Source organism: Phyllostomus hastatus, unplaced genomic scaffold (genome assembly GCF_019186645.2).
Source record: "Phyllostomus hastatus isolate PE091 unplaced genomic scaffold, TTU_PhHast_1.1 phas_contig_209, whole genome shotgun sequence".
NCBI lineage: Eukaryota > Metazoa > Chordata > Mammalia > Chiroptera > Phyllostomidae > Phyllostomus > Phyllostomus hastatus.
This window is the reverse complement of record NW_025333735.1, coordinates 11,480,218-11,505,306: the sequence shown is the minus strand read 5'-3', so window position 1 is coordinate 11,505,306 and position 25,089 is coordinate 11,480,218. Positions and strand designations below refer to the sequence as shown.

General features: G+C 37.5%; 1 protein-coding gene and 1 non-coding gene across 2 annotated transcripts in view; both read left to right on the top strand.

The window, feature by feature from the left end:
* Nucleotides 1-6,305: 6,305 nt before the first annotated feature.
* Nucleotides 6,306-25,089, top strand: part of ACADM (acyl-CoA dehydrogenase medium chain) — a 35,100-nt gene continuing 16,316 nt past the window's right edge. The window contains exons 1-6 of the mRNA XM_045835548.1: nt 6,306-6,710; nt 11,351-11,438; nt 13,982-14,079; nt 17,139-17,208; nt 18,141-18,241; nt 18,805-18,885. Of these exons, the coding sequence (XP_045691504.1) occupies nt 6,681-6,710; nt 11,351-11,438; nt 13,982-14,079; nt 17,139-17,208; nt 18,141-18,241; nt 18,805-18,885 (468 nt within the window). The 5' untranslated portion in view covers nt 6,306-6,680. The remainder of the gene's footprint in view (nt 6,711-11,350; nt 11,439-13,981; nt 14,080-17,138; nt 17,209-18,140; nt 18,242-18,804; nt 18,886-25,089) is intronic.
* Nucleotides 17,782-17,976, top strand: LOC123816584. The gene has a single exon (XR_006785296.1). It is a non-coding gene; the product is annotated as a U2 spliceosomal RNA (small nuclear RNA).

Below are 25,089 nucleotides of genomic sequence, written 5' to 3'. Positions count from 1 at the left end.
AGAGAACCATGCGTCTTTAGCAGAGTGGAGACTCCCGCATCCCTGAGAAGGAGAACCATGCTGCTTTAGGAGAGAGAACCACGTGGCCTTGACAGAGTGGAGACTCCCGTAGCCCTGAGAGGGAGAACCATGAGGCCTGGACAGAGCGGGGACCCCCACAGCTTTAGAAGGGGAACCACCACCTGGTTTTAGCAGAGATCCCGGCGACTCAGCAGAGGGTGCCAGGAACCCAGGGAGGTCTCCCAGTCGAGATGGAGGACTAACTAAGAACCAGAGGACTGCCTGAGCCATGGACTTCTATTTCCTTTCCTGAGATACGGTACTCTGGACTGGGCAAAGGGGGGAAGGAAGGAAGGACTGTGTGTGTTTGTGGGTGTTTTGGGGGGACTTTGGGATTTTTGATAAAGACATTAGGTCACTACTTTAAGTTAGTATAGCATTAAATAAACATTTCCTTTCCTTTTCACGAATCTCTGGCATTGAGAGACGTCTTTCCTCTGGCGGCAGACATGACGGACCTGGGGGCCTTTTAAATAATAGTATATTGTCCCAGGCCCCCCTTGTCTGTTCTGTAACACAAACTCATCAAACTGTAAAATTGAAATATGTGAAGTCAACTTTGCATCAGTTATATATTTATAAAACTGTTATATAAGAGCCAAAAAGCATAGAAACAGATGAGTTTATAGAGCAAAAACATAACTAGGCACAATTTAGCTTGATGAGCACAGCTCCTTGGAAAAAGAGAAATGCTTTCTGGTTTTTCTGGTTAGAAGAACACTTGCTCAGCCTATTTCAAAGAGGTTTCCTATAAATATAGAACTAGACTCTTAGGATCCAAGGACAAGGCACATAAGCACTATAGGCCTAATGACAACTGAAACTCAGAGCCAGGTCTTAGAAATAACTAATCTCATCATCTCTCTGTGAAAGATGTAAGGTTTCGTTTCCTCTGTTTCCTGGTGATTCTGTTTTTCTCTACTCACTTTATCTGTTCTGTCTCTACCAGTTGGCTCCCAATGCTCATAGTTTCTGTTCCTCTGTAACTTTTTACTTGTACATGACCATAATGAGCTTCTAACTGCTGGGCTTTCAGTTGCCTACCACCAAGAAATACTTCTTTTCACTGCTTCTTTGGTTGTCTAAATTAATCTTTTTGTGCCACACCATTGGTAAAAAGTACCGATCAGCTCATGAACTGACTTCCCTTAGGTCAGACTTTTCATCCCTGGGTCCAAACAACTGTGGGCAAGAGGCAGAAAGGTTCACACACATTCAGAATAAAACTACTTTGGAAGCACAAACTCTAGGCAGGGCAGGTAGGTTCCCACAGAAGTGGGCATAAGGACTGCAGCCAGTGCTTGACATCTCTAGTAAATTAATTTCATGCTGAAATTAAGTCATTAACTAGCTACCTATAGGTAGCCCATGGGATTCTTGTTGGTCATCACCTTTTATGACCATGCTACACAGACTTCTGATTGAAATAAGAATTCTGTTACTATTGCTGCTTGGGTTGAGGTATTTTCAACTTCTTTTAGAATCTTCCCAAGATAGTCCTCTCCCTCTAGCTCTAGATTGTGCTCTACTCCTTGATTCCTAACTAAAGGACCTTTCCCTTTGAAGGTAACGTTTACTAAGCACTATGCATGTGACCTTACACACATTCTCTTCATCCTTCCATTGGTTCCCAGGACCCAGGAAACCCTACCCTTATCCCTAACATGTTTCCCTTTATTTTCTGGCTTGAGGTGTACACTGGACAGTAAATACTGGTTTTACCCTTTGATGAATCTTAGTACCTTTACCTATTTTCATCCAAACTGGAGTCTGATTTTATACTGTGATCTTATTTGGAAAAAACTGACCATTTGAAATTTCTGATTCCACAATTTAAAACAAAACAAAACAAAACAATCCATGATTCCAATGTGACTACCTCTCATGAGGCTCACCTAAAAATGAATAAACAGATTGCTCCTTCATGCATGAAAGAGGGAGATCTTTAATAGATCAAAACATCATCACAAGTATTAATCCTGGGATTTAAGCTAAATAACTATATTTAGTTCTTAAAATGGGATCAATAGTATTTAAGTATGACCTTTGCTCTAAACACACATGAATCACTGAAAGAGAAACTGGTTTTTCATTGCCAGTGTTGACAAAGCCTTAAGCAACTCTTGGAAGTTTGTCAGAGGTATAATCATAAATTCCTTTTCTATAAAAGCATTTTTTTAGAATAACAATATAGTGTTCCTGGCTCTATTACTATTGCTAGAGAAAACAGAACAAGAGTACTATCTGAAAAGGAATGGAAGAGAAGAAGAGCAGGTACCAAAAAGGTTAATGTTGTTTTGTATCAAACATATCAGTTTCTAATTATAATTCTATCATCATTTTTTCCTCGTGAGAGATAAATATGGATGCTACCAAGAGTTTTTCACTTGGTTCAAGGTCACTTTATCTCTAACAACAGTTATAATTTTTAATAATTTCAATATCCACAGAGATGGTTCTCCATTAAGCTGGCCTTTCAGTTCTTTGACTCCCTTTCCTACAACTGTGTTCTCTGCTCTGCTTCAAATACTTAATCCCATGGTTTCCTAGAATTGTCTTTCCTGTAACTGCTCTCCTCCACCTGAATACTTGTTGCACGTGGGTCACCGGCCAGCAGTGACCACGGAACGCTGTGGATGGCTCGACGATAAACACGCGAGAAAAAACACATACACAGAGACAGACTAGTTTCTGTGGAGAAGTAGGGACGAAATGGCCACCCCCCCTAGTGGGGAGCGCGCCGATTTACAGTCCATACCTGCTTTTATTAGGCTCATTCTGCATAATAATTCAGGTAAAGTACAGTACTCATTAGGGGGAAGAAAGGAACCATAGAAAACAAAGAATTCTGCTGGTCTATTGAGTTGGGGGTCAAAGAGCTGTAAGACTGAGGAACAAAGTAACTTCCTCCTAAGACCCTTCTCATTCAACTGAGAGCATTCTAAACAAAGAAGGTTTCACAGTAATTTACATGTTCTTTCTTAGGCCTGATCACCCCGGGGAATCCGCACTTCTCAGTACCGAGCTGCACCACCCTGTCATTGTTTCAGGCTTAGGTGGAGCAAGGGAACTAAGGCAACTGGGAGACAAGGAGGTTTTTTCCCCAGACGCTGAGAACTCAGGCTATGTCAGAGCCGAGGAGCGAGGGTCCATCACCCCCCTTTTGCTGCAGCCCCCCCCAAGTCCTTCTTTTGGGGGGGTCTCCCAAAGTGATCGTGCCTGTCTTAGGTCGTTCCCCCCCATGGGGAATCTTACCCGTCTTTGGCTAACCGACCAAGCTTTTTGGGGTTCAGTTATTAATAAAGCAGCAGAAGCAGCATTCCTGCCAGGAAGATAAGCTTTTGTCTCCTTGCTGGCTTACAGTTCCAAGGGCGTTCCCTTAGCCTTAGCCTTAGCCTTAGCCTAGGCGGGGGTTTCAGCTTCTGATACCAGTCAGGGCGGTTCCCAACAAATACTACCCTGTATCTTTTCAGCTCATCCTCTCCTATATTTCAGTTCCACTAATTTTTCAAACTCACCAGGCATGTTGATGCATTGAACCTCTGCACTGTCCCTCATCACCTCACATCTCAGTCCCAGAAAGTTTGAGGAAAGAGGAAATAGTCTGTACTTACACAATTTTATATTCTTTCCTCAAATTTCCAACACTTCCTCACTCTCTGCTAATAATCTTATTTCCTATTCCATTGAGAAATGGAAATAACCAGAGGAAAACCTCCAACTAGTCCCTCCATCACATCTTCTAAACTATTGGCATCAGAATTCATAAACTCTTACTTTCCCAGCAGCTAGGATCTTCTGCTCAGGAATGTATGCATATATATATATATATATATATATATATATATATATATATATATATTTTAACTCCAAAGGATTCACAGACCTATCTTAAGTTTATTTAAGAGCCCCAGGTTAAGAACCAATCAAAAAAACAGTTTGCTTTAATGTCATATTACCAAGGTTAAAGGATGGTCGCAAGAGACAAAGGAACATTGGGAGGATATTTAATTTATCTCACCTAAAAATGGTATAAGTTTTGTGGAGCAGTATCCAATTAAATAGGTATATATTGAGAGCTGATTCCATGCCTACCACTGGGCAAAATTTAGTAGAAGAAAGGTTGTTCGGTATGATGTCAAATATCACCCTATAAATTACTTCTTACTTGCAAAGGCAAAAATATACCTTTCTTTAACCAGGGAAAAAACTGTCAGCACTTTAATCAAATGATCGAATTTATCATCACAAGTAATCTGTCACACCTGACATTAAACACCTCCTAATGTTATGCAATATAAATTACACAGTATATCCTAGGAAGTATTCTTCCCAAACATGTTAAATCTCAATTACTCAGGCCTCATGTAACTTGCATTTTATAGGAAATACAAGGTCTGGAAAAAAATAAACACAATTTTAAAACTCAGAACTAGGGCATTCTTCTGGACAACTGGCTTGGTTTTGGAATAAAAAAAAAAAATCAGCGCTGTGAAGTAACTCAGTTGGAGCAGTGTTCAGATAAGTCACTGGGGCAAAGGGCAACCAGTGAGTCAATGAGTAGGTAGAGCAACAGGCCCATGTTTATCTCTGTCTCTCTAAAACCAGCAAATGAAATTTTTTTAGTCAAAATTATTTGAGGGGGAGTAAGGATTAAAAGTTTTCGGTTAAGAGTCCAAAGATAGTTAAAACCTAACTGCAAGAGGCAATCATTGATAGGATCCTGGTTCAAAAGCAAACTATTATAAATCAAATCTTCACTTAATGTCACCAATAGGTTCTGCGACTTTAGGTAAAATGAAGTATAACAAAATCATAGGCTAATTGAGATAAACAAGAGTTAAGTTCCCACAACAACCCATCTTTAACATTATAACAAAACATTATTTAAGGACTATACATACAAAAGGCACTCGGTGGATAATTGGGGAAATCTAAATATTGACTGGATGTTAAATGATATTAGAGAATAACCTAATTTTCTTAGGTGTGATAAAGGGTTTGTGGTTATGAGAACAATATCCTCACAGGAGATATATAGCAAAAGTATTTAGAAGTGAAGTGTCTTGCTGTGTACAACTTATGGTTCTGACAAAAACAAAAACAACCACACACACATATGTAAACACAAATATACAAATAAAACAAATATGACAAATAATAATTTTTAAATCCACATGATGGGCATGTGGGTAATTCTGTACTTTTTTGTTCATTTTTTTGTTTAAAATGTTTACAGTTAGAAATTGGAAAAAAGACTTGTGTAGCCGAAACCTACCCATCTTTAACAGTCCATTTTGTGTTTTTTTCACCTCTTTGAAGGCTTTCTTGCTGATTGCATGACAGTTCTCTTTTCTGAATTCCTCTGGTACTTTTACTATGAATTTAGCATTTAACTTTCTGCCTTGTACCTATTCTGAATAAATACATCATAAATTCCCAGATAACAAAGTGTAAGGTTCTTGCAGGGTAGTACAAAAACAAGCTATATTTGAATGAGATTATGGCCCGCTTATAGTGGGCAAAAAGGATTGTGAAATTGGTAGCAAAATTTAGGTGTGAGTGATGAGAGCCTAAAGTAGGACAGTAGCAAGAAAATGGAAAATCCTGGGGATCGTGGGAAATATTTACATTCCTGGCTTTCTTTTGAGGTTTTCATTAGCTTTCACAAGATATATCCAAACCCGGACAGCTTTACAAATCCCCGAGCTTTGTAACTTCAACAGCTCTCCTCCCAGAACTCAGGATCAAATTGGAAAAGAGGGTGACTTTAAGCAGAATTCTTCAGGCGGACATTGACTTCCAACATTCTTTGGCTGAGCCAACTTTATTTAGACAGGCTTACGTCGTACCCTTATTTCCAAGGACATTCTCCACAACCGTGCGCGTAGACAGTAATAAATAGCCTCGGTAATATTTGGAAAGGTCGTATCAGCCAACGTGATTAAATTACCTTGCTTGTTTAACTTTCTGAAGCCCTAAACATTCTTTTGCTTTAGGTCCAGCGTTTGAGAGTAAAGTGTATTTTGATTCACTAAAGCAGAAACAATTTGGGTTTGGCAGGTTTCCCCAGATAAATAAAAGGTTGAAGCCCCAGCAGACCTTTCCACGCTAAGCCCCCAAACGAGGGCGGAGGGCGCGGCCTCTCACCCAGATTCCCCGCGGGCCGTGGGCCCCTGCCACTTCCTCCCATCCCTAGGCGCATGCTCGCTCTCCCAGGCCCCAGACTCCCACTGCCAAGCCGCCTTCAGGGCTCCAACGCCCTGCTGTCAGCCTCAGCTTCCCCCAGGAGGGCGCCGTTTGTGAACTCAGAGAATCAGACGGAAGCAAAGTCTGTCCGAGGACCACCCGGCCCCTACAAGTCAGGTCCAAGAAACGCGTTAAACTCCGTCCCAAGGCCGCAGGGACAGAGTAGATGAAGACACGGAGCGAGCTTACGTTTAGCTAAGCCGTGCACGCAGCTCCTCCAGTCCTTTCCCTCCCACTGTCTTCTTTGGTTATTCCACCCCCCTCTTCCGCCCCTCCCACTTGTATCGCGGCGGGCTGGGTCGTCTGCGCCCGCCCTCTGAGTTCTGGCTGTACGGAGTGGTTGAAGGACAGTGCTCAGACGGCGAATCAACATGGCAGCGTTGTTTAGGCGAAGCTGCGGGGTGAGCAGGAAAACAGGGCTGGGTGTGGCTGGGGAAGTTGGGGTGTTTGGGGAATGGGCTTGGGCCGGAGATTGGCGTGGCCGGGGGACGTCGGGTGGGGAACCGTAGTGTGAAAGGAGCCTGCCTCAGGTCCTCGGTCCTCTCGGTACTTGACCTTTGCCTGTGGGCGAGGATTCCGGACTCTAGCCTTGCTTTCAGGCCCACCTCCTCCTCTCACTTTGGGACAGGATACTTCCCAGGTTTTGCTGGGCATCTGCCCCCTCCATATCGTGGCGTCCAGGTTTTAGAATGTATTTTTATTTCCCTGGTCTGGAACCCTCCACATATTTTCCCCAGTAATCCCATCCTTTTCTGAACTGAACCTGTCTCTGAATCCTGTTTTTGCTGTTGAGAAAACGCTGTCTAGCAGCTGTCTATCCCCAGCCCAAGAAGAGAATCTTAAAGTAAATGTCATTCTGCAATTGATGTACACTAGGAAGTGGAGAATTCAGATAGTCTTACCTTGGGGCCTTCAAGTCACGGGGAAAAGGAAAATGGAGCAGCAGCTCTTTGGGATACTTAATACGTTTAACACGCTTTTGGTTTTGCAATATGTTTCCATATGACATACATTTAAAAAAAAGAAAAATCTGCAGAATTCTCCTTGAAGTTTGTCTGTGTATATTCTAGTGTTGTGTTGCATATTCTAAATTGTCTTAGTCACTAAATGCATTTTGCTATCTTAAATATTATTGATACAGTTCCCACAAGACTGCCACTAAAATGTCATTTGTAATTGAGTTCCAAAACTCAAATTGAGTTCCAACTTTCATGACCAAAAAAGTAGCAGTGTTAGAATAATTTCAGTGGGTTGTTGCCCCATATTTGTCATTGCCATATGAGTTAATGAGCTCTGAAGACAGAAATTGGGGGATTTCTTAAATGATTTTTAACTCTGATATCAGTAAAAAACAGATTCCTTAGTCTGTTCAAGGAAGGATATAGAAAAACCTGATCTAGAAGATACCCCTGTATCTCTTCTTTGACATTCCTGTGAAGCTAAGAATATTATATATCCCTCAGAAATAATACAAAACTATTTTTGTATTTTGTATTATGTATTATGCTATTGTTGCAGAGTTGATGCTTGATTAAAGTTGCTGTCTTTTGGAGATTTGGAATTCTGTGGTTCTGGGCAGAGAACCTAAAGTAATACATTCAGTATGGCACTAGGCTTCCAAGAAATTACCCTATTTTAATCATCTCGACAGGTGATAAATCCTTTTCTTTTTTTAAAATTATATTTTATTGATTATGCTATTGCAGTTGTCCTGATTTTTCCCCCTTTGCTGTCCCTTCACCCAGCACTCCCTATTCGCTCTGGCAATACCCACACCATTGTTCATGTTCATGGGTCCTGCGTATAAGTTCTTTGGCTACTTCATTATCATTTATCATAAATGTCCACCCTCCGTGGAGGCTCAGCTGTGCAGGGGCAGAGTGGTGGTGTTCCCACATGATCCATAGCTGTCCACTGGGTGCACTGGCCCTGGTGTTTCACAAGTGGTCTAGGCCACGTTCTGCCCCAACCTCTGGTTTACTCCAGGCCACCCTGCCTAAGCTGTAAAGCAGTCTGAGATGGCTGGTACTGGTGCTGAGCTCGAAGATTCTAAGGCAAAGCCAAGCTGTGAATTGAGACAGCTGCTAGTGCTGTTGCCAGCGGTTACCATATAGCCAGCTGTTGCTTGTTTGAGAGGATTTAGGAAGCTGTGAAGCATGAGACCAGACCAGCCATTCATAGGAAAAGCAGGTTGGGTAGGCCTGTAAGTCGGTTGTGGCTGAGTCTCTGGGGATCTCCAAGGCAGGTCACACAGTATTAGCCTTTTTGATGGAGTCTCAAATATGGCACCAGCTTGCTGGCTCTGTGAGGGAAGGGTTTTGAAAAGAGACAATGGCCTCTGCTTGCCTTGATGCCAGATACTTCAGTTTCTCCCTATATACTACTGGTGCCTTTCAAGCTGCTGCCCCATTGCTGGTGTTCAGAGGGAGTGAGCTGAGTAGGTAGGTCCATGTGTGGGTTCTTTAAGAGGAACTGCTTGTGGTTCCAGCATTTTCTTCCACCAACTCAATCTCTGTTGGTTTTTGCAGCCAGAAGTTGTAGGGACTTATGTTCCTGGTTCTGGAACCCCAGGCTGGGGGTGTTTTGTGGGGCTGGAACTCCTTGCTCTCAAGATAATCCCTTCGAATTTTTATCTACCACACATGGGTGAGGAACTAGCCCATTCCATATCTGCACCTCTCCTACCAGTCTGGATAGATGTGGTTTCTTTAATTCTGTAGTTGTCACACTACCATTGAAATTGATTTCTGATGGTTCTGAGTGATGGTGGTTCTATATTTTAGGTGTAATTTTGGTGTGATTGTGCAAAGAGGTGAGCCATATATGCCTATGCCACCATCTTGACTGGAAGTCCCGTTCTATAATCCCTATTCATACCCTATTTTCCAGGTTTTAAAGTAGCTACAAGTTTGTGACCAATTCAAGATATCAAAAATATTGTATAATCTTGACTCAAATTCAGTTTGAGTTTAGTTAGCATTTCTAAGTTCAAATCCTGTACTATTTCTATATCAATGTCTACGAAGCCACCTGTCTAATTAAATGGCTAACATTAGTATATAATTAACAGGTCACTGGACAGTGTTCCTTGGATGTAGCTACTACCTTTCCCAAAAAATCACATTAACTTTTTGTAAATTATTTTAAATCTAATATACCCTGTTTAATGTCTCTCAAAATATTATTGTACTTTTTTTTGGTGAGGCCTAATTTTTGTGTAGTGGTGTCTGAACACACATTGAGAATAGTTAGCTTTTTTGGTCTGATTGTTGTGGCATATTTTTCTTCTCTATAGAACCTAATGACCAGTTAGGAGACTTGAAACTGAAAGAGTGGTTTAGCGAGGTGATTGGTGGCATGGGATCTTGGTAGTAAATGTTAGAGTTAGAATCTTGGTTCCACCACATAATAGCTGAGCAACTTTAGCCAATTTTACTTGACCTTTCTGAACCTCAGTTTCTTCATGTGCAAAATAGGAATAAATATAGTGCCTTAATCCTAGGTGTGACCTGGATAATCAATCAGTTAACTAATATGTGAATATGACTATAAATAAAAATAGGTTTGGTCTGTGATAACTAGATAATGAGGGTTAGAGAAACCACATTTTACTTTCAAAATCAATGAAAATTGCAAAGAAATGTGAATTTTCATACTCTGTGTAATTACTTTTTCCAAATTGTATAAAGTATGTTGTTATTTTGAAAGGGCACTTTAAATCAAGATATTTGACAGTGTTTATTGTCACTTCAAAGGTAGGTGATACTCTATAGCCTAAAGTTTCATCTACAAAGTGGACAGTTTCTTTTTACAGATTTTGAAAAACATAAGCAAGTTCAGTTCTTGATCTTTTAGTATACTGTTCAGTTTTTCTTTCTAACTTACTAGAATTGCTGAGGATTAGCTCTTTCAGAATCTAGTGAAATATAAATTATATAACTTTGACCATCCCCAGACATTTCTCAAGAGTTATATGGTTTTCAGTTCAGTAATTTTAGTTAATATAGGTGATTAGTTTTGTTTACGAACTGTCATGAGTATAAAAATAGATTGCAAAGGAATATTAAGTGTATATCTGATTATATTTTTAACATATCCCTTTGAAGAAATACGAGTATTAGGGTGGGACAAAAGTAAGTTTATAGGTGTGAGTACATGAAACACAATTTATTCTTGTTTTATTTATTGTATATGTTTTCCATACAAACAACTTTAAATCTACTTTTTCCCCGCCCTGTATTTCAGATATTAAGACAAGTAGTATATTAACAGTTTAGAACAGAATTGGCAAACTTAAATGTTAAAGGGACGGATAGTAAATTTTGGCTTGTGGACCATGTTGTCCCTGTGGCAACTCTATAACTTTTGTGTGGAAGCAGCAATTGACAATGCGGTGTGTCTGTGTTCCAATCAAATGTAATTTATGAACTTGGTGGCTACCATAATGTGCTGACCCCTGGCTTTGACCATTCTAAGAATGCTTATAGACAACAGCAGAAAATAAAGAACATGGTTTTAGGCTACTTTGTTTTGTGAAATAGAGTGAGGTATATTAGAAAATGAGATCCTCCAAGTGGAAGATTCCCAGAGGCATACCTGGGAGGCTCACAGGGACAGGGCATCAAAGTCGGTGGACTGGGCAACTCTTGCACACAGTACAATACCATGCTCTTGTTGCCATAACCTCCACAATCACAAGTATCCTAGAGTTTGTAAGTAAAATATCCAGAATAGTGGTTCTAAGTCTGCTACTACTCCTGACTGTTATTTGCCTTGGAAGCACTCCTCCTTACTAGTGTAAATACTACTGATTAGTTTTATTTTCATTGTTTAAAAGAAAACATTGCCTTTTTGATAGGTGTTCAAAAATTGGCTTATTTAACATACAAATCAAATTATAGTTGAAGACGCTTAAGTAATGACTCAAAACACTCTGCTAGTGGTCAGACAAGTTGCTGTAGTCACTTGTAATTGTCAGGATTCTCTTATTCGATTATTGTTTAATTTATCAAATTAATTTTAATAAAATTGTTCTTTACAGGTCCTGAGAAATCTTTCTCGTTTTGACTGGCGATCACAACATACAAAAGCCGCCATACAACGTGAACGAGGATTGGGGTTTAGTTTTGGTATATGTTTTGTTCTGACTTTAAACTTGAATTTATTATATATATGCACCTTTATATATGTATTTGTCTGGAATATGTTTATCTAAGAAAATTTGGTAATGTCTGTCAGTGAATAGAATTAGTCACCATCCACAGATGGTCCACAGTTAGTCACACCCATTCTTCCTGATCTCGATTTTTTCCTTTAAGCATAATTACCTACCCATAGGTCTATGTTAGCATCATACAGATATTTTTGCCCTGCTTTCTAAGTATGTAACACAAAATAAATAACAGAATTACTGATACATATGAGTAGTCTTTAAATTAGAAATTTGAGTGCAATAAATACTTCTTAAACATTTATTAGATAAACAATGTTAGGTGCCTGCTAATAAGCCAAAGCCTGTTTGGCCACAATATGCCTGAACTGCAGTTTTGGTGCTAGTTGATGTTGTTTTTAGTTCTTAGACCAGGGATCCATGTGGTATTGGAGTGAAAAGGAATATGATTACCCTTTCCTCTAAAATAAAGATCCTGGGCAAAAAGTTTGAAATAATAATTCCTGCCTTTGGCATCCTTTCCTTCCTAAAGTGCTTCTTCTTTAAAAATTATTATGATACCTTTCCCCTAGTTAAAAAAAACATTTTTCCATTCACTTGGACTCAGAAAGTAGTTAAAAGGCAGCTAAGATAATTAACTCACACCCAGGTAAGAAAAACAAACTCAGAGCTCTATAGGCTTATTATTTTTGTTTTTTGTTATTTTTAAGATTGTTAGCTTCTTTATAAAGTTTTTAAAAATAGAATTAAATGAAAATTTTCCAGTGTTGTGAGGACAGCAGTTTGGGGCACTGGACATTACTAACTCCTTGTTCAGATATTGGCATAGGTATGGTTTGATTGCTCTCTGGTTTGTCACTTACAGATTGTAAGAGTCAAGCAGCAGAAATCTGTGGTGGTTTGCTGAATGACAGAGGATAGAACAGATACAAGAATTTAGGAGGAGATTGTGAAGCTCAAGTAAAGTAATAAGGATAACATATGACTAGTTATATTTGGTTCTTTATCGGTGAAATGTGAACAATAGTTACAACACAGGATTTATTTGAAGATTAAATTTATATGTAAAGTCTCTAGCACATAGTAGTGGCTGGACCAAGGTAGGCTCTCAATAATAGATCTTTGCCTTTCCTACTGTTTTCCCACACATAACCTTGATATGGACTGGTCCCAGTTTTGTTTGTTAATTTTTTAAATATTTTATTTATTTTTAGAGCAAGGGGAAGGGAGGGAGAAAGAAAGAGAGAGAAACATTGGTCAGTTGCCTCTGTGAGCAAAACATCAATCCATTGCCTCTCGCACACCCCCAGCACACCCCAAGCCAAGGGCCTGGCCAGCAACCCAGGCATGTGCCCTTACTGGGAATCAAATCGGTGACCTTTCAGTTTGCGGAACAAGGCCCAGCCCACTAAGCTACACCAGTCTGGGCCTAACCCCACTTTTAGAAGTAAAGATAAAGATAGAGAACTATGAACTTACACTCTAAGTATATTTTCATTGCTAATTTTACTGTAAATCTATGGGGCTATCATTTCTTCATTTTGGGGATTTTATTTTCTTGCCTATAAAATGAGGTTTGAATTTAGGCTGTTCAATTCAGCACCAGAATTCTAGTGTCTGTTACATTTTACATCTTACATCCCTATAAAAATGATTATTATAATCTTAAACACTCTTGCTCATTACTACCTCTGTGCTTTTGCCCTCCTTCTTCTTGCCCCAAATACCCTATATCTCTTTTAAATTTTACCTGTCCTTTGAGATTGGATGTAACCACATTAAAACCCAGTGATAGTGTGGGTTTGAAAAAATGCAGTAGCGATTGGCCCCTCTCCTCAGTCCAGGCACCATATTCACGTCACTAATTTTATAATAACACAACCCCATATTTTATGTAATTCCATTGTTTAGACATCACTTCCAGCATTACAGCAGAGTTTTATGTCATTACTTTACGAGACACTTTTCTACTACTTTTACCAGTTGCTTTTTGCTGATTTATAAATTTAAAATTCTGTGTTTAAAGGAGGAGTAAAATTGAAGCTAAGATATTGATATTTTTATGTGATATTTTAGAATAAGTTTTATTAGTTTGTGGTCACTAAGAATATCCCATTTCCCTAGAAAGATTGATTTTTGATACCAGGGCATGTCTTATGTAGTTTTATTTTGTTGTTAAACATTTCATAAATCTGCCTAGGAAGTAGTTAATTTTTTTTTTTTTTCAATTTAGACCTCACCAAGTAGAAGAGAAAAGCCCAAGTTTTTATCTGTTACTTAACTTATAAAAGCTAGAAATCTTACCTGCCTCCTTTGGCATAGATATATATTGTAGAGTGAAATCTTGATTAATTAGAAAGTGCATTTGTAGTCTTTGACTTTATGGTTAATAAAAGGTTAAAATCTTTAGTATAAGCATAAATTTCCACATACTCATTCCATAGGTCTTTTTCCCTCATGTCATTGTCCTATTTTGATGTTTTCTAAATAACTTTCCCTTAGAGTTGACTGAACAGCAGAAAGAATTTCAGGCTACTGCTCGTAAATTTGCCAAGGAGGAAATAATCCCAGTTGCTGCAGAATATGATAAAACTGGCGAGGTGGGTATATACATTAAAAAAAATATATTTCTCAGTTGCAGTTGACATATGATGTTATATTAGTTTTAGGTGTATACCCTAGTGATGAGACATTATATAACTTAAGTGATCACTCTAATTATTCTTGTACTCATCTGATACTATATATAGTTATTAGAATATTATTAACTATATTTCCTATACTGTATTTTACATCCCCCGACTATTTTGTAACTGCCAATTTATGATTCTTAATTCTTTTACCTTTTTCATCTATCCCCCCTTCCCCCACCCATCTGTCAATCATCAAAATGTTCTCTGTATCTATGAATCTGTTTCTGTTGTGCTTGTTCGTTTATTTTCTAAATTCAGTTGTTGATAGATATGTATTTATTCCCATTTTATTGTTCATATTTTTATTATCTTTTTTTCTTCTCAAAGAAGATCCTATAACATGTACTGGTTTGGTGGTGAACTCCCTTAGCTTTTTCTTGTCTGGGGAGCTCTTTAAGTATAATTTGATTCTAAATAACAGCTTTGCTCAGTAAGTAATCTTGGTTGTAGGTCCTTGCTTTTTATCATTTTGAGTATTTCTTGCCAATCCCTTCTGGCCTGAAAAGTTTCTGTCAAGAAATTAGTTCACAGTCTTTTTAATGTTCACCTGAGGGCGTTTTTTTCATTGCTTTTAGAGATAGATGAAGGGGGAGAGTGAGAGAGAGAGAAACATTGGTGTGAGAGGAAACATAACTGGTTGCCTCTTAATGTGAGCCCTGACCAGGGATCAAACCTGCAACCTAGGTATGTGCCCTGACCAAGAATTGAACCTGTAACCTTTTGGTATACCAGACAATGCTCCAAGCAACTAAGCCACACTGGCCAGGGCTCAGGTGACAATCTTATGGGAACTCCCTTATAGGTAATTAATTGCTTTTCTCTTGCTGCTTTTAGGGTTCTCACTTTGTCTTTAACCTCTTGCATTTTAATTATGATGTGTCTTGGTGTGGGCCTCTTTGGGTTCTTATTGTTTGAGTCCTAGACTTGTATTTCTATTTCTTTCACCAGTTTAGGGAAGTCTTGTATCATATAGGTTTTCAATCTCACGCTCTCTCTTTTCTCCCTCTGGCATCCCCATTATGAGAATGTCAGTATGTTTGAAGTTGTCCCAGAGTCTCTTTCCACTCTCCTCTGTTTTTTTTGTACGTTTTCTTTTTGCTTTCCTTATTGAGCATTTCTTTATATTCCAAATCGCTGTTTTGAGTGTTGGCTTCATCTACTCTACTGTTGATTCCCTACAAATTATTCTTCATTTCAGTTAGTGTATCCTTCATTTCTGACTGGTCTTTTTTTATGATGGTTTGCATGTCCTTTTTTTATGCTGCTGAAATTCTCTATAAATTCATCTACTCTTTCCCCTAAGTTCATTGAGCATCCTTACAACCAGTGTTTTCAACTCTGCATCTAGATTGCTTGTGTCCATTTTGTTTAGTTCTTTTCTGGACTTTTGTTCTGTTGTTTCATTTGGGGCCATGTTCCTTTGTCTCCTCATTTTGGCTGTCTTCCTGTGTTTGTTTCTATGTATTAGGTAGAACGGCTGCGTCTCCTGGGCTTAGTAGGGTGACCTTATATAGAAGATGTCCCATAGCATCCAGTAGTACAGCCCTCCCATTCACCTGAGTTATGCACTCCAGGTGCCTACCTCCCCGCCCCATGTGGGCTTTATATACCCTCCTCTTGTAGTTGAGATTTGATTGCTATTGGCACATCAATGGGAGGGAAATTTACCCCCTGGTCAGTTGGCTAGAAGACTGGCTGTGACCACTGTGGAGGATCAGCTGTGCAGTTGCCCATCCCACCAAGCAAGACTTACTTCAGTGGGCCACTTGAGTGTGTCACTTGTGGAGGTGGTTGAGTGGTGCTTCAATGTGGTCTGAAACTGTACACGTGGTGCACTGGTTCTGAGGCCTCTGGGAGATACAAGCCAAGGTCAGCCATCACCTATGTTCTGCCTGGGGCCACCTGGCATAACCTACAAAGTGATATGCAAATGGCTGCTACTTGTGCTGGCCTTGGAGGTGCCCACAAGCAGCCAGGCTGGGAACCAAGTCTGGCTACTGCTAGTGCCAGGGCTGGTATACTTAGTGAGAGGTACGGGGCATGGTGAGGCCAGATGCTGCTTGTCTGAGAGATCATAGGAAAGTTTGGACCATGAGTCAAGACTAGCCACTGGTATGGAAAAGTCACTGGAAACAGTGTAGGTGGGCCTGCAGGTTGGATGGGCAGGGTCCCAGGGTATGACTAGGGCAAGGCACACAGTTTATGGAGACTCAGATACAGAGCCCTCCTGCCTGCTTTGTGGGGAAAAGGCTCAAAAACGGAGCAGTGGCCTCTGCCAGCAGTTCTATCTGGAGGAAGGTTTCCCTTCCAGCTCTCTCCACAATGCCAAGCAGTTCAGTTTCTCCCTGTATGTCCCTGGTGCCTTTCTAGCTGCTTCCCCTGGTGCTGGAGCTCAGAGTGAGTGAGCCCAAGTAGGTCCATGTACAAGTCCTTTAAGAGGAACTGCCTAGGACTCCAGAAGCCCTCCCATCTCCCTCAGCCACAATCCCTGCTAGATTTTACAGCCAGAAATTATGGGGACTTGTTTTCCAGGCACTGGAACCCTGGGCTGGGAGGCCTGGTATGGGGCTGGGACCCCTCGCTCCTCAGGGGGCACCTCCAAGGCCTTGATATCCCTTCTGATTTTTATCTGCCACACTTGGGTGTGGGTGTGGAAGCAGCCCCTTCCCCATCTCCACTGCTTCTTTCAGTCTTGATGTGCTGCTTTCTTTGAATCTGTACTTGTAGGACTTCCTTCTGCTAGATTTCAGGTGGTTCTGAATGGTGGTGATTATGTAATTTAGTTTTAATTTTGATGTAATTTTGGGAGGATGGAACTACTGCATTTACCTACACCTTTTTATTTTGATGGGAAGCCTCTATGCATTTTTAGGAGAGAAAAATCTTTTACATTTTTGCAAGACTACATAATCAAATATCTAGATTTTTAAATGTAACTGGCTATCTTTAATGTTTTTTTCCTTTAGTACCCTGTCCCCATAATTAAAAGAGCCTGGGAACTTGGTTTAATGAATACACACATTCCAGAAAGTTGTGGTAAGCTCTCTTCACATTTTTAACCCAGAAATGTATAGGAACAAGAAAAAATTGTGAAACTCTACTCATTCTTTTGAATATTTATTGCCATTAAATATTGGCTTTCTACCTTTGTCTTCCTGTGCAGAGTTCAGTATTTGCTTTGCCTGTTTCTAGAAGCCTTGAATTCAACACTTGGAGGCATTTTTATTGTTTATAACAGGTTCCAACTTTAACTTGATTCTGAACTTTGGTAACTTTTGTTTGTAGAGCTGGTCAGTTTGTTGCATTTTAATTCTACCTTTGAGCTAATATGTTTCTGATACTTTTTTTTTTTCCTGTGAGGTCATTTGTGAGGTTTTCATTCCTTTCCCCAGGAAGGTCAAAGTGTTAGTAGAGTTGAATTAAGTTTTTACAAAATCATGTTAAAACAGGAAAACAGGTCCAGATTACAAATAGCAAGAGAATATTTTTGAATTTTTATAACTTACTATAGAGAAATATAATTTGTTACTTTGCTAACCATAGCACATTTTTAGTTTCTTGGGTTATAGGTACTGTATTTGCAAATTTGCCTTTAAAACCAGTTAGATGATTACTTCTTGGCCTTTTTTGCTAAGATCAAGTGTAGTACCTGTTCTTACTAGTTTGACATCTGATAAAGACCTCTATCTGGGGACAACACATTCAATGGGTTTCTGGAGCAGGGAGATAGAAGAAATGGAGTTTGCCTGTTCACACTGTGCGTAGATCCGCTACTGAAGTGCTTCCGAGAACAGTGCACCCCCTCGGGGACAAGAAACAATAAAATAAATAAATAAAAATAAAACCAATCAGATTATTTAATTACTTCCAGTTGGGTCATATTAGAAGTAATTAAAATAATTTACCTTTATTTCAGTTGAGATGTACTACATATTATCATGGGCTTTTACTATATTTTGATACTATAGGAGGCCTTGGACTTGGATCTTTTGATAGCTGTTTAATTACTGAAGAATTGGCATACGGATGTACAGGAATTCAGACTGCTATTGAAGCAAATTCTTTAGGGGTAAGTCACTTAGAAAATTAATTGCCTAACTGAGCTATGGTTAATTAGATAACACTACTAGGTTAGGTTAGTTGATAGAACACAATTTTCTTTTAAAAGAAACACAAGATTCTGCAGTGAAGCTGTATTTCTTATTCCAAAAGTTGATCATGCTGGCCTTGTCTATACTACTTGGAGTCCTAGCTATCCTTGTGGGGAAACTGTACACTTTGGCTGCTGCTTCAGGCCAAAATCCGCATTTAGGGGAAGGATCTTGATGGCAATGCTAAAATTTAGTGAGCAGTTCTTTGGAAGCCTGGTCACGTATACTACATTATTTATCCTAAATTTAATTCATTATATAATACAGTATTATACCAAGTTCTATATAACTTAATTTTATGAAAATACTTGTATTAACAGATTTATTTTCTTATTTTAGCTCTCCAATCTAGAGGCAGAATAAAGCCAAGTTCTTTAGACTTACCCATTGGGGGAAAATAGTTTTCTGTTTTTAAATTGTAGTATCCCTGAATTTAAGTACATAATAAAAATATCTTTTTTATGTCACTTTTCTTCAATAGCAAATGCCTATTATTATTGCTGGAAATGCTCAACAACAAAAGAAGTATTTGGGGAGGATGACTGAAGAGCCATTAATGTGTGTGAGTATGTGCAGCTGAAGTTACCAAAGTATTTAGGTACAGTGATAATTCTGGGATGCCAAGAAAATGTCATAATAAATTACTCTTGGTTATTTCCAAATGAAAAATATCTACTTATGATATATCATGAGTGCCAGAAAATTGTCATTATAATCCCCAGTTTATTTCCAGGAGAGAGATAACTATTTAATGGTGCACTCTGCAGTTTAAGAACTGAGTGGCTGTCTTAGAAATTTAGATTGAATGTATGATGGTAGGTGTTTGAACTAGTAGTTTTTTGAACTAATAAGAAATTAAAATGAATAAAAAGATATAAATTTATTTGTTAAATGAGTAACTTGAGTCTATGGCCATACCACCCTGAATGCATCCGATCTCGTCTGAATGAGTAACTTGGGGAGAATATAATGATGAATTCCCTGAGAGCTACTCAACAAATGTATAAATTGTTATTTTTATTTTTTTATATTTTGGGGGGAGAGGTGTGCAAAAGATCTTTTTTATTCTTTTAGATCCAGAAAAAAATTCACATTCTGCTCAGCCTGTAAAATTCAACAACAAAGATCTGCTCTCCAGGCAGATGTTACCCTGATGGGATATTACTTCTCCACACAGTCCCCTACACATACATACACATACATACTGAGGTTCTATTTTGAAAGTGTTTTTACTTAAGGATTTTTTTCTTCTTTTTGTTATTAGTCAAATTTTAATCTAGCGTGTAATTGTGATACCGAAATAATACATTGTTACTAAAATTTAGCTAATTGTGAGAGTTTGTTTGAAAGACTAGAAAGTAATATTTGAAAATAAATGTTTGTTTATTCCGGTACCTACATTTTGGGCAAACTGCCTAATAAAGACATTTATGCTTATTTCCCAGTTGGTAATTTTTTTCAACACATGAGAGTTTATTAAAAGGCTAATTCCCAGTATTACCTCAGAATTGTGTGAAATATCTACAGTCTTAACCTATAACATATATAATATTAGAAATTGGCTAAAAATTATAGAATATAGATGCTTAGGGGAATCTGCCTTAGTGCACTGATAAGAATATTTGTGCCCTGGCTGGTATGACTCAGTGAGTGGATTGAGTGCCGGCCTGGGAACCAAAGCGTTGCCAGTTCAATTCCCAGTCAGGGGACGTGCCTGGGTTGTGGGCCAGGTCCCCAGTAAGGGGCACATGTAAGGCAACCACACACTGATGTTTCCCTCTGTTTCTCCTTCCCTTCCCCTCTCTCTAAAAATAAATAAATAAAATCAAGAATATTTGTAATTATGTTATTAGTTATAAACAGGTATTTCTAGATTAGAGTCTTTAAAAGCAATTCAAGTACTTTAAACATTTTTAGCAGTTTTGTTAGATATCAATACCTTCAGTATATGTAAAAATATATTCATTGTAATCCCTAAGCTATTCTAACTTCTTAATCAGTAAAGATTTAATATACATTTTCTACATTCTTATGCATAAGAGTAATAGATCTGCTCAAAATATGAAACCAAGGGTAAAAATGAAAACAGTCTATAGGTATATTAATTATGAGTTTTGATTACTTCCACTGAGATTATTTATTGTTTAACTCCCAATAAATATTTATAAAATTATATTACATAAAGTATTTTATTGAAAATTTTAAAAACCTTTTTAAACTCTTCTGATTGTAGAAACAATATAGAAAATTTTGAAAAGTATGAGGAACAAAAACATCTGTAATCCCTCACATATGAAGTTAACTAGTATTACTGTCTTATTGTACTATCAGATTTTTAAATACATATTAATATGTTTTTAACAATTAGGGTCATATTATATGTGCAGTTATATGCTTATTAATATCACATGCATTTTCTTTTTAAAGACTGATATTTATTACTATATAATATGCCTATTGATATACTATAATAATTTCTCCATTCACTATTGTTGAATATTTAAATTCTTTAGATTTTTGCTTTTAAAAATATTTTAATAATTGATACAAAAAATTGATACAACTTTTTTGTTTTAACTTTACAGTACAGATATATTGTTATTATGTATTCATAAGACTTAATCTCTTACCTGATTATGTATGGTCAGATATACAGAGAAAAATAAGGGCAACACCATAATTATTTTTAATACCATTTAGTGCAAAATAAATTTTCCAAAAATCATAACAAATTGTGTTACTGCATATGTATTATATACATAAAGTAGTAAAAACTATATATCTTTTTAAAAGATTGGGTTAAATCTTTTAAACAGGATATACCTAAAATATATGCAGTATTAAGCAATCATGGACAAATATTAGCCTATGAGGACAAACTTGTTATGGGCAAGACATTCAGTAAACTCAATTTTGTTCAAAAATGGTCTTAGAACTCAGAAGCCTCAGTAAAGAGCCTAATACTGGTGAAGAAAACTCTTGTCATAAAATCATACATTTCTAATGGCACTAGGAAGTAGCTGGCATGTAACTGAAATAACACTGAACTTGGGGTCCCAAGACCTGGCTTTAGGTCTTTGCTTAGCCATATAATAGTAATGTGATCTTATACAGTCACTTAAGCTTAAAGTCTCTTTTGAAAATAGGGAGTATATCTCTAAAAGGAATGGTAAAGATAAAATGCTTATATTTTCATAAGAATATCTTCACAGAGTGTCCCTTTTGCAAAAATACATTAGCACAATTATTTCATACCTGATGGCTAGAGGAAACTTTTTTCTTTAATTCATATTCATTCATTCATTAATTTATGCAATATCTGAGTTGCCTACTTGCTTTATGCGAGACTTTAGCTTATGGGCATTGTATTTTTTTTAACATTATACTTTATGATTCTGCTATTACAGTTGTCCCAGTGTTTCCTCCTTTGCTCCCCTCCACCCATCAACCCCCAAGCCCTCAGATAATCATGGATAAGTTCTTTGGCTACTCCATTTCCTATACTGTACTTGACCTCTCCATGGCTATTCTTTAACTACCTATTTGTACTTCTTAATCTACTTACCTCTTAACCCATTCACCGACACCCCACTCCCATCTGGCAACCATCAAAAATGCTCCCCATATCTATGATTCTGTCTCTGTGCTTGTTTGCTAAGCTTGTTTTTTAGATTCAATTGTTGATAGATACATATTTATTGCCATTTTATTGTTCATAGTTTTGATCTTCTTTTTCTTAAATAAGTCCTTTTAACATTTCATATATAATGGTTTGGTAATGATGAACTCCTTTAGCTTTTTCTTGTCTGGAAAGCTGTTTATCTGCCTTTCAATTCTAAATGATACCTTTGCTGGGCAGAGCAATCTTGGCTGTAGGTCCTTGCTTTTTGTGACTTTGAATATTTCTTGCCAATCCCTTCTAGCCTGCAAAGTTTCTTTGAGAAGTCAACTGACAGTCTTATGAGAGCTCCCCTGTAGGTAACTAACTTCTTTTCTCTCACTACCTTTAAGATTCTCTCTTTATCTTTAACCTTTGCCATTTTAATGATGATGTATATTGGAGTGGGCCTCTTTGCATCCGTCTTGTTTGGGACTCTCTGTGCTTCCTGCACTTGCATGTCTATGTCTTTCACCAAATTAGGGAAATTTTCTTTCATTATTTTTTCAAATAAATTTGCCTTTCTTGCTCTTTCTCTTCTCCTTCTGGCACCCTTATGATGTGAATGTTGGAATGCTTGAAGTTGTCCCAGAGGCTGCTTACTCTATTCTTGTTTTTTTTGGAATCTTTTTTCTTGTTGTGAATGATTGATTTTTGCTTCTGTGTGTTCCAAATCATTGATTTGATTTTCAGCTTCATCCACTCTACTATTGTTTACCTGTAAATTGTTGTTCATTTCAATTAGTGTATCTTTCATTTCTGGCTGGATCTGTTTTATGCTGTTGAGGTCCTCACTCAGTTCCGTGAGCCTCCTTATAACTTACAACTAGTATTTTTTTGTCTTAGTTAAGTGGGAAGAATAGAGCCAATTTTATATCCCACCCTTAGTAATTATCTGAACCTAAAAGCAAGTGTGTAATTTATTATTTTTCTTCTGGTTGTATCTTTATTTTCACTTCACCCTGAGTTTTTAATAGTTTTTATTTTTTATTATATTTTTTTCCCACTACCATTTATCTCCCTTATACCCTCTTCTACCTCCAACCACCCTACTCCTCATCCTGATTTTTTTTAAAAAACATGTATTATATAAGCTACTTCAACTCCCTTTAGAGTGGAAGGTAAAAAAATATTTTTATAGAGATAAATGCAACATTGCTTTGTAAACAATACAAATTTAAGATTGGTAGCATTATCACTAATAAAGTTGTAATGCTATACTCATTCATTCAAATACTTGAATACTGTGTAATGAGTAGACTGTGAATAAAATAATGCCTAAAACTGGGCACCTACTCACAAGAAATTAATCTGGTAGACCCTTAGATCCTTACCCAGAATGTATTAATTTATGCATAGAATTATGCAAAATAGTAAATAAATTCATAAATAAATAATGATGCTTAAAAGGATGTTACTATAATGCTTGATTTTTGTAGTTCTCATGGCAACATTTAGATTTTGTATGTCAAACTAGTCAGAATAATGAGGATCACAAATGCTAGGGACAGTTGTTTTGTAAAACATTTATTGATAGACAATAGGGATACCAAATGACTTGAGAAGCTCTGATATAGCTAAGGGAGAAACACATAAATGACTGTAATACTCTGTGTAATATCATATAGTGCGATAAAGAAGAGGACAAGTTACAGTGGAAACAAAAAAGAAGGCTTCTGCTGAAAGGCATTATAAAATTAATTTTAATTACTAGGAATGAATCAAAAAAGAACAACATCTCTGAAGAAACAGCCATGATAAGCCATTTTGTATAGACTAGTATACTATATAAGCTCTAAAAACTTTGTGTTATTATAAAGCTCATAAATGTCTAATAGCATATTTTAGGAAAACTAAATTTCTAAAGGTGGGTAAAATAAAAGCATTATCTTTTCTGGACAGTTCATTTGTTTAATAACCACTTTTGTTGTTATGATTCTGAAAACATCTTGGAATCTCTAGGTAGGAGAGTAATCAATCTACTTAACTTACATGATGACACCTGAGTCCCCACTATAGTACTCAGTCAAAAGGCCATCTAGCATATGTTTTAATGCCTGGGAATCACAATGTCCTGAAACAGCTCCATTTGGGAGCCTCTCCAGCCATTAGAAAGATCTTCTGGATACCATGCTCCTAAAGAAAAGGACTGTGTCATTTCTATTTATAATCTTACCACCTCACACCACAATAGGTGTTCAATAAAAGTTTGAATGATTTCACTGCAGTTTTCTATCAATTCAAATTCTCTCCCTTGGCTGTATAGTATTTTGGGTATTTGAATATAGCTATCATGTGGACCTTATCTTTTATAAGTTATTTATATAACTTTTTTATCTTTTTTTCATTCAACACAGTAATATCCTGTCACCTTACTAATCACTGACTCTAAAATATCCTGGAGCTAAATACTGTATTTCTGCATGGTCTGATGAATGCAGAGTAGGATGATTCCACTACTCTTATTTTACATACTGTTATAAATACAGCTTATAGCATTAGCACTGTTAGTTTATATAAAGCTTACTCTTCTCTTAAATTACCAACTCAGCTTCCCCATCTAGTGTTAAGTTTTTGTATATTCATGAAGTAGTCTATTAGCTCTATAGTTCCAGCACTGATTTCTCCCCTGAGCTTTACCCTCCTATATACACTAGTCTATTAGACATTTCTTCTTGGCTAGACTTAAATACCTTAAACTAAATGTGTCTCAAACCAAATTATTTTCTTCCCATTTTTTAGAACTGCTTCTCTTCTAGATTATCTCTAACTGGAAGTTGCTTAAACTGAAAAATTGAAAGTCTTCATACATCTTCTTTAGCTTCCCAGTGTCCTAGTTAGTCATCATATGTGAATTTCACACCACAGTTCTCAACTGCAGTGTCTTTTCTCTGGCTTACTTCTTTCTTACCTGTACTATTACAAAGCCTCCTTAATGTGTATCCCAAGTCATCTTGTGTAGGTACTTCTGCCACTTAGTAGCTCTGTGAACATGGGCAAATTATTTAACCTCACTGTGCCAGTTTAGTTATTTGTAAATGCAGATATTTAGTACCTATGTCATGAGGATTATTTTGAGGTTTAAATGAGTCAAATACTTAGAACAGA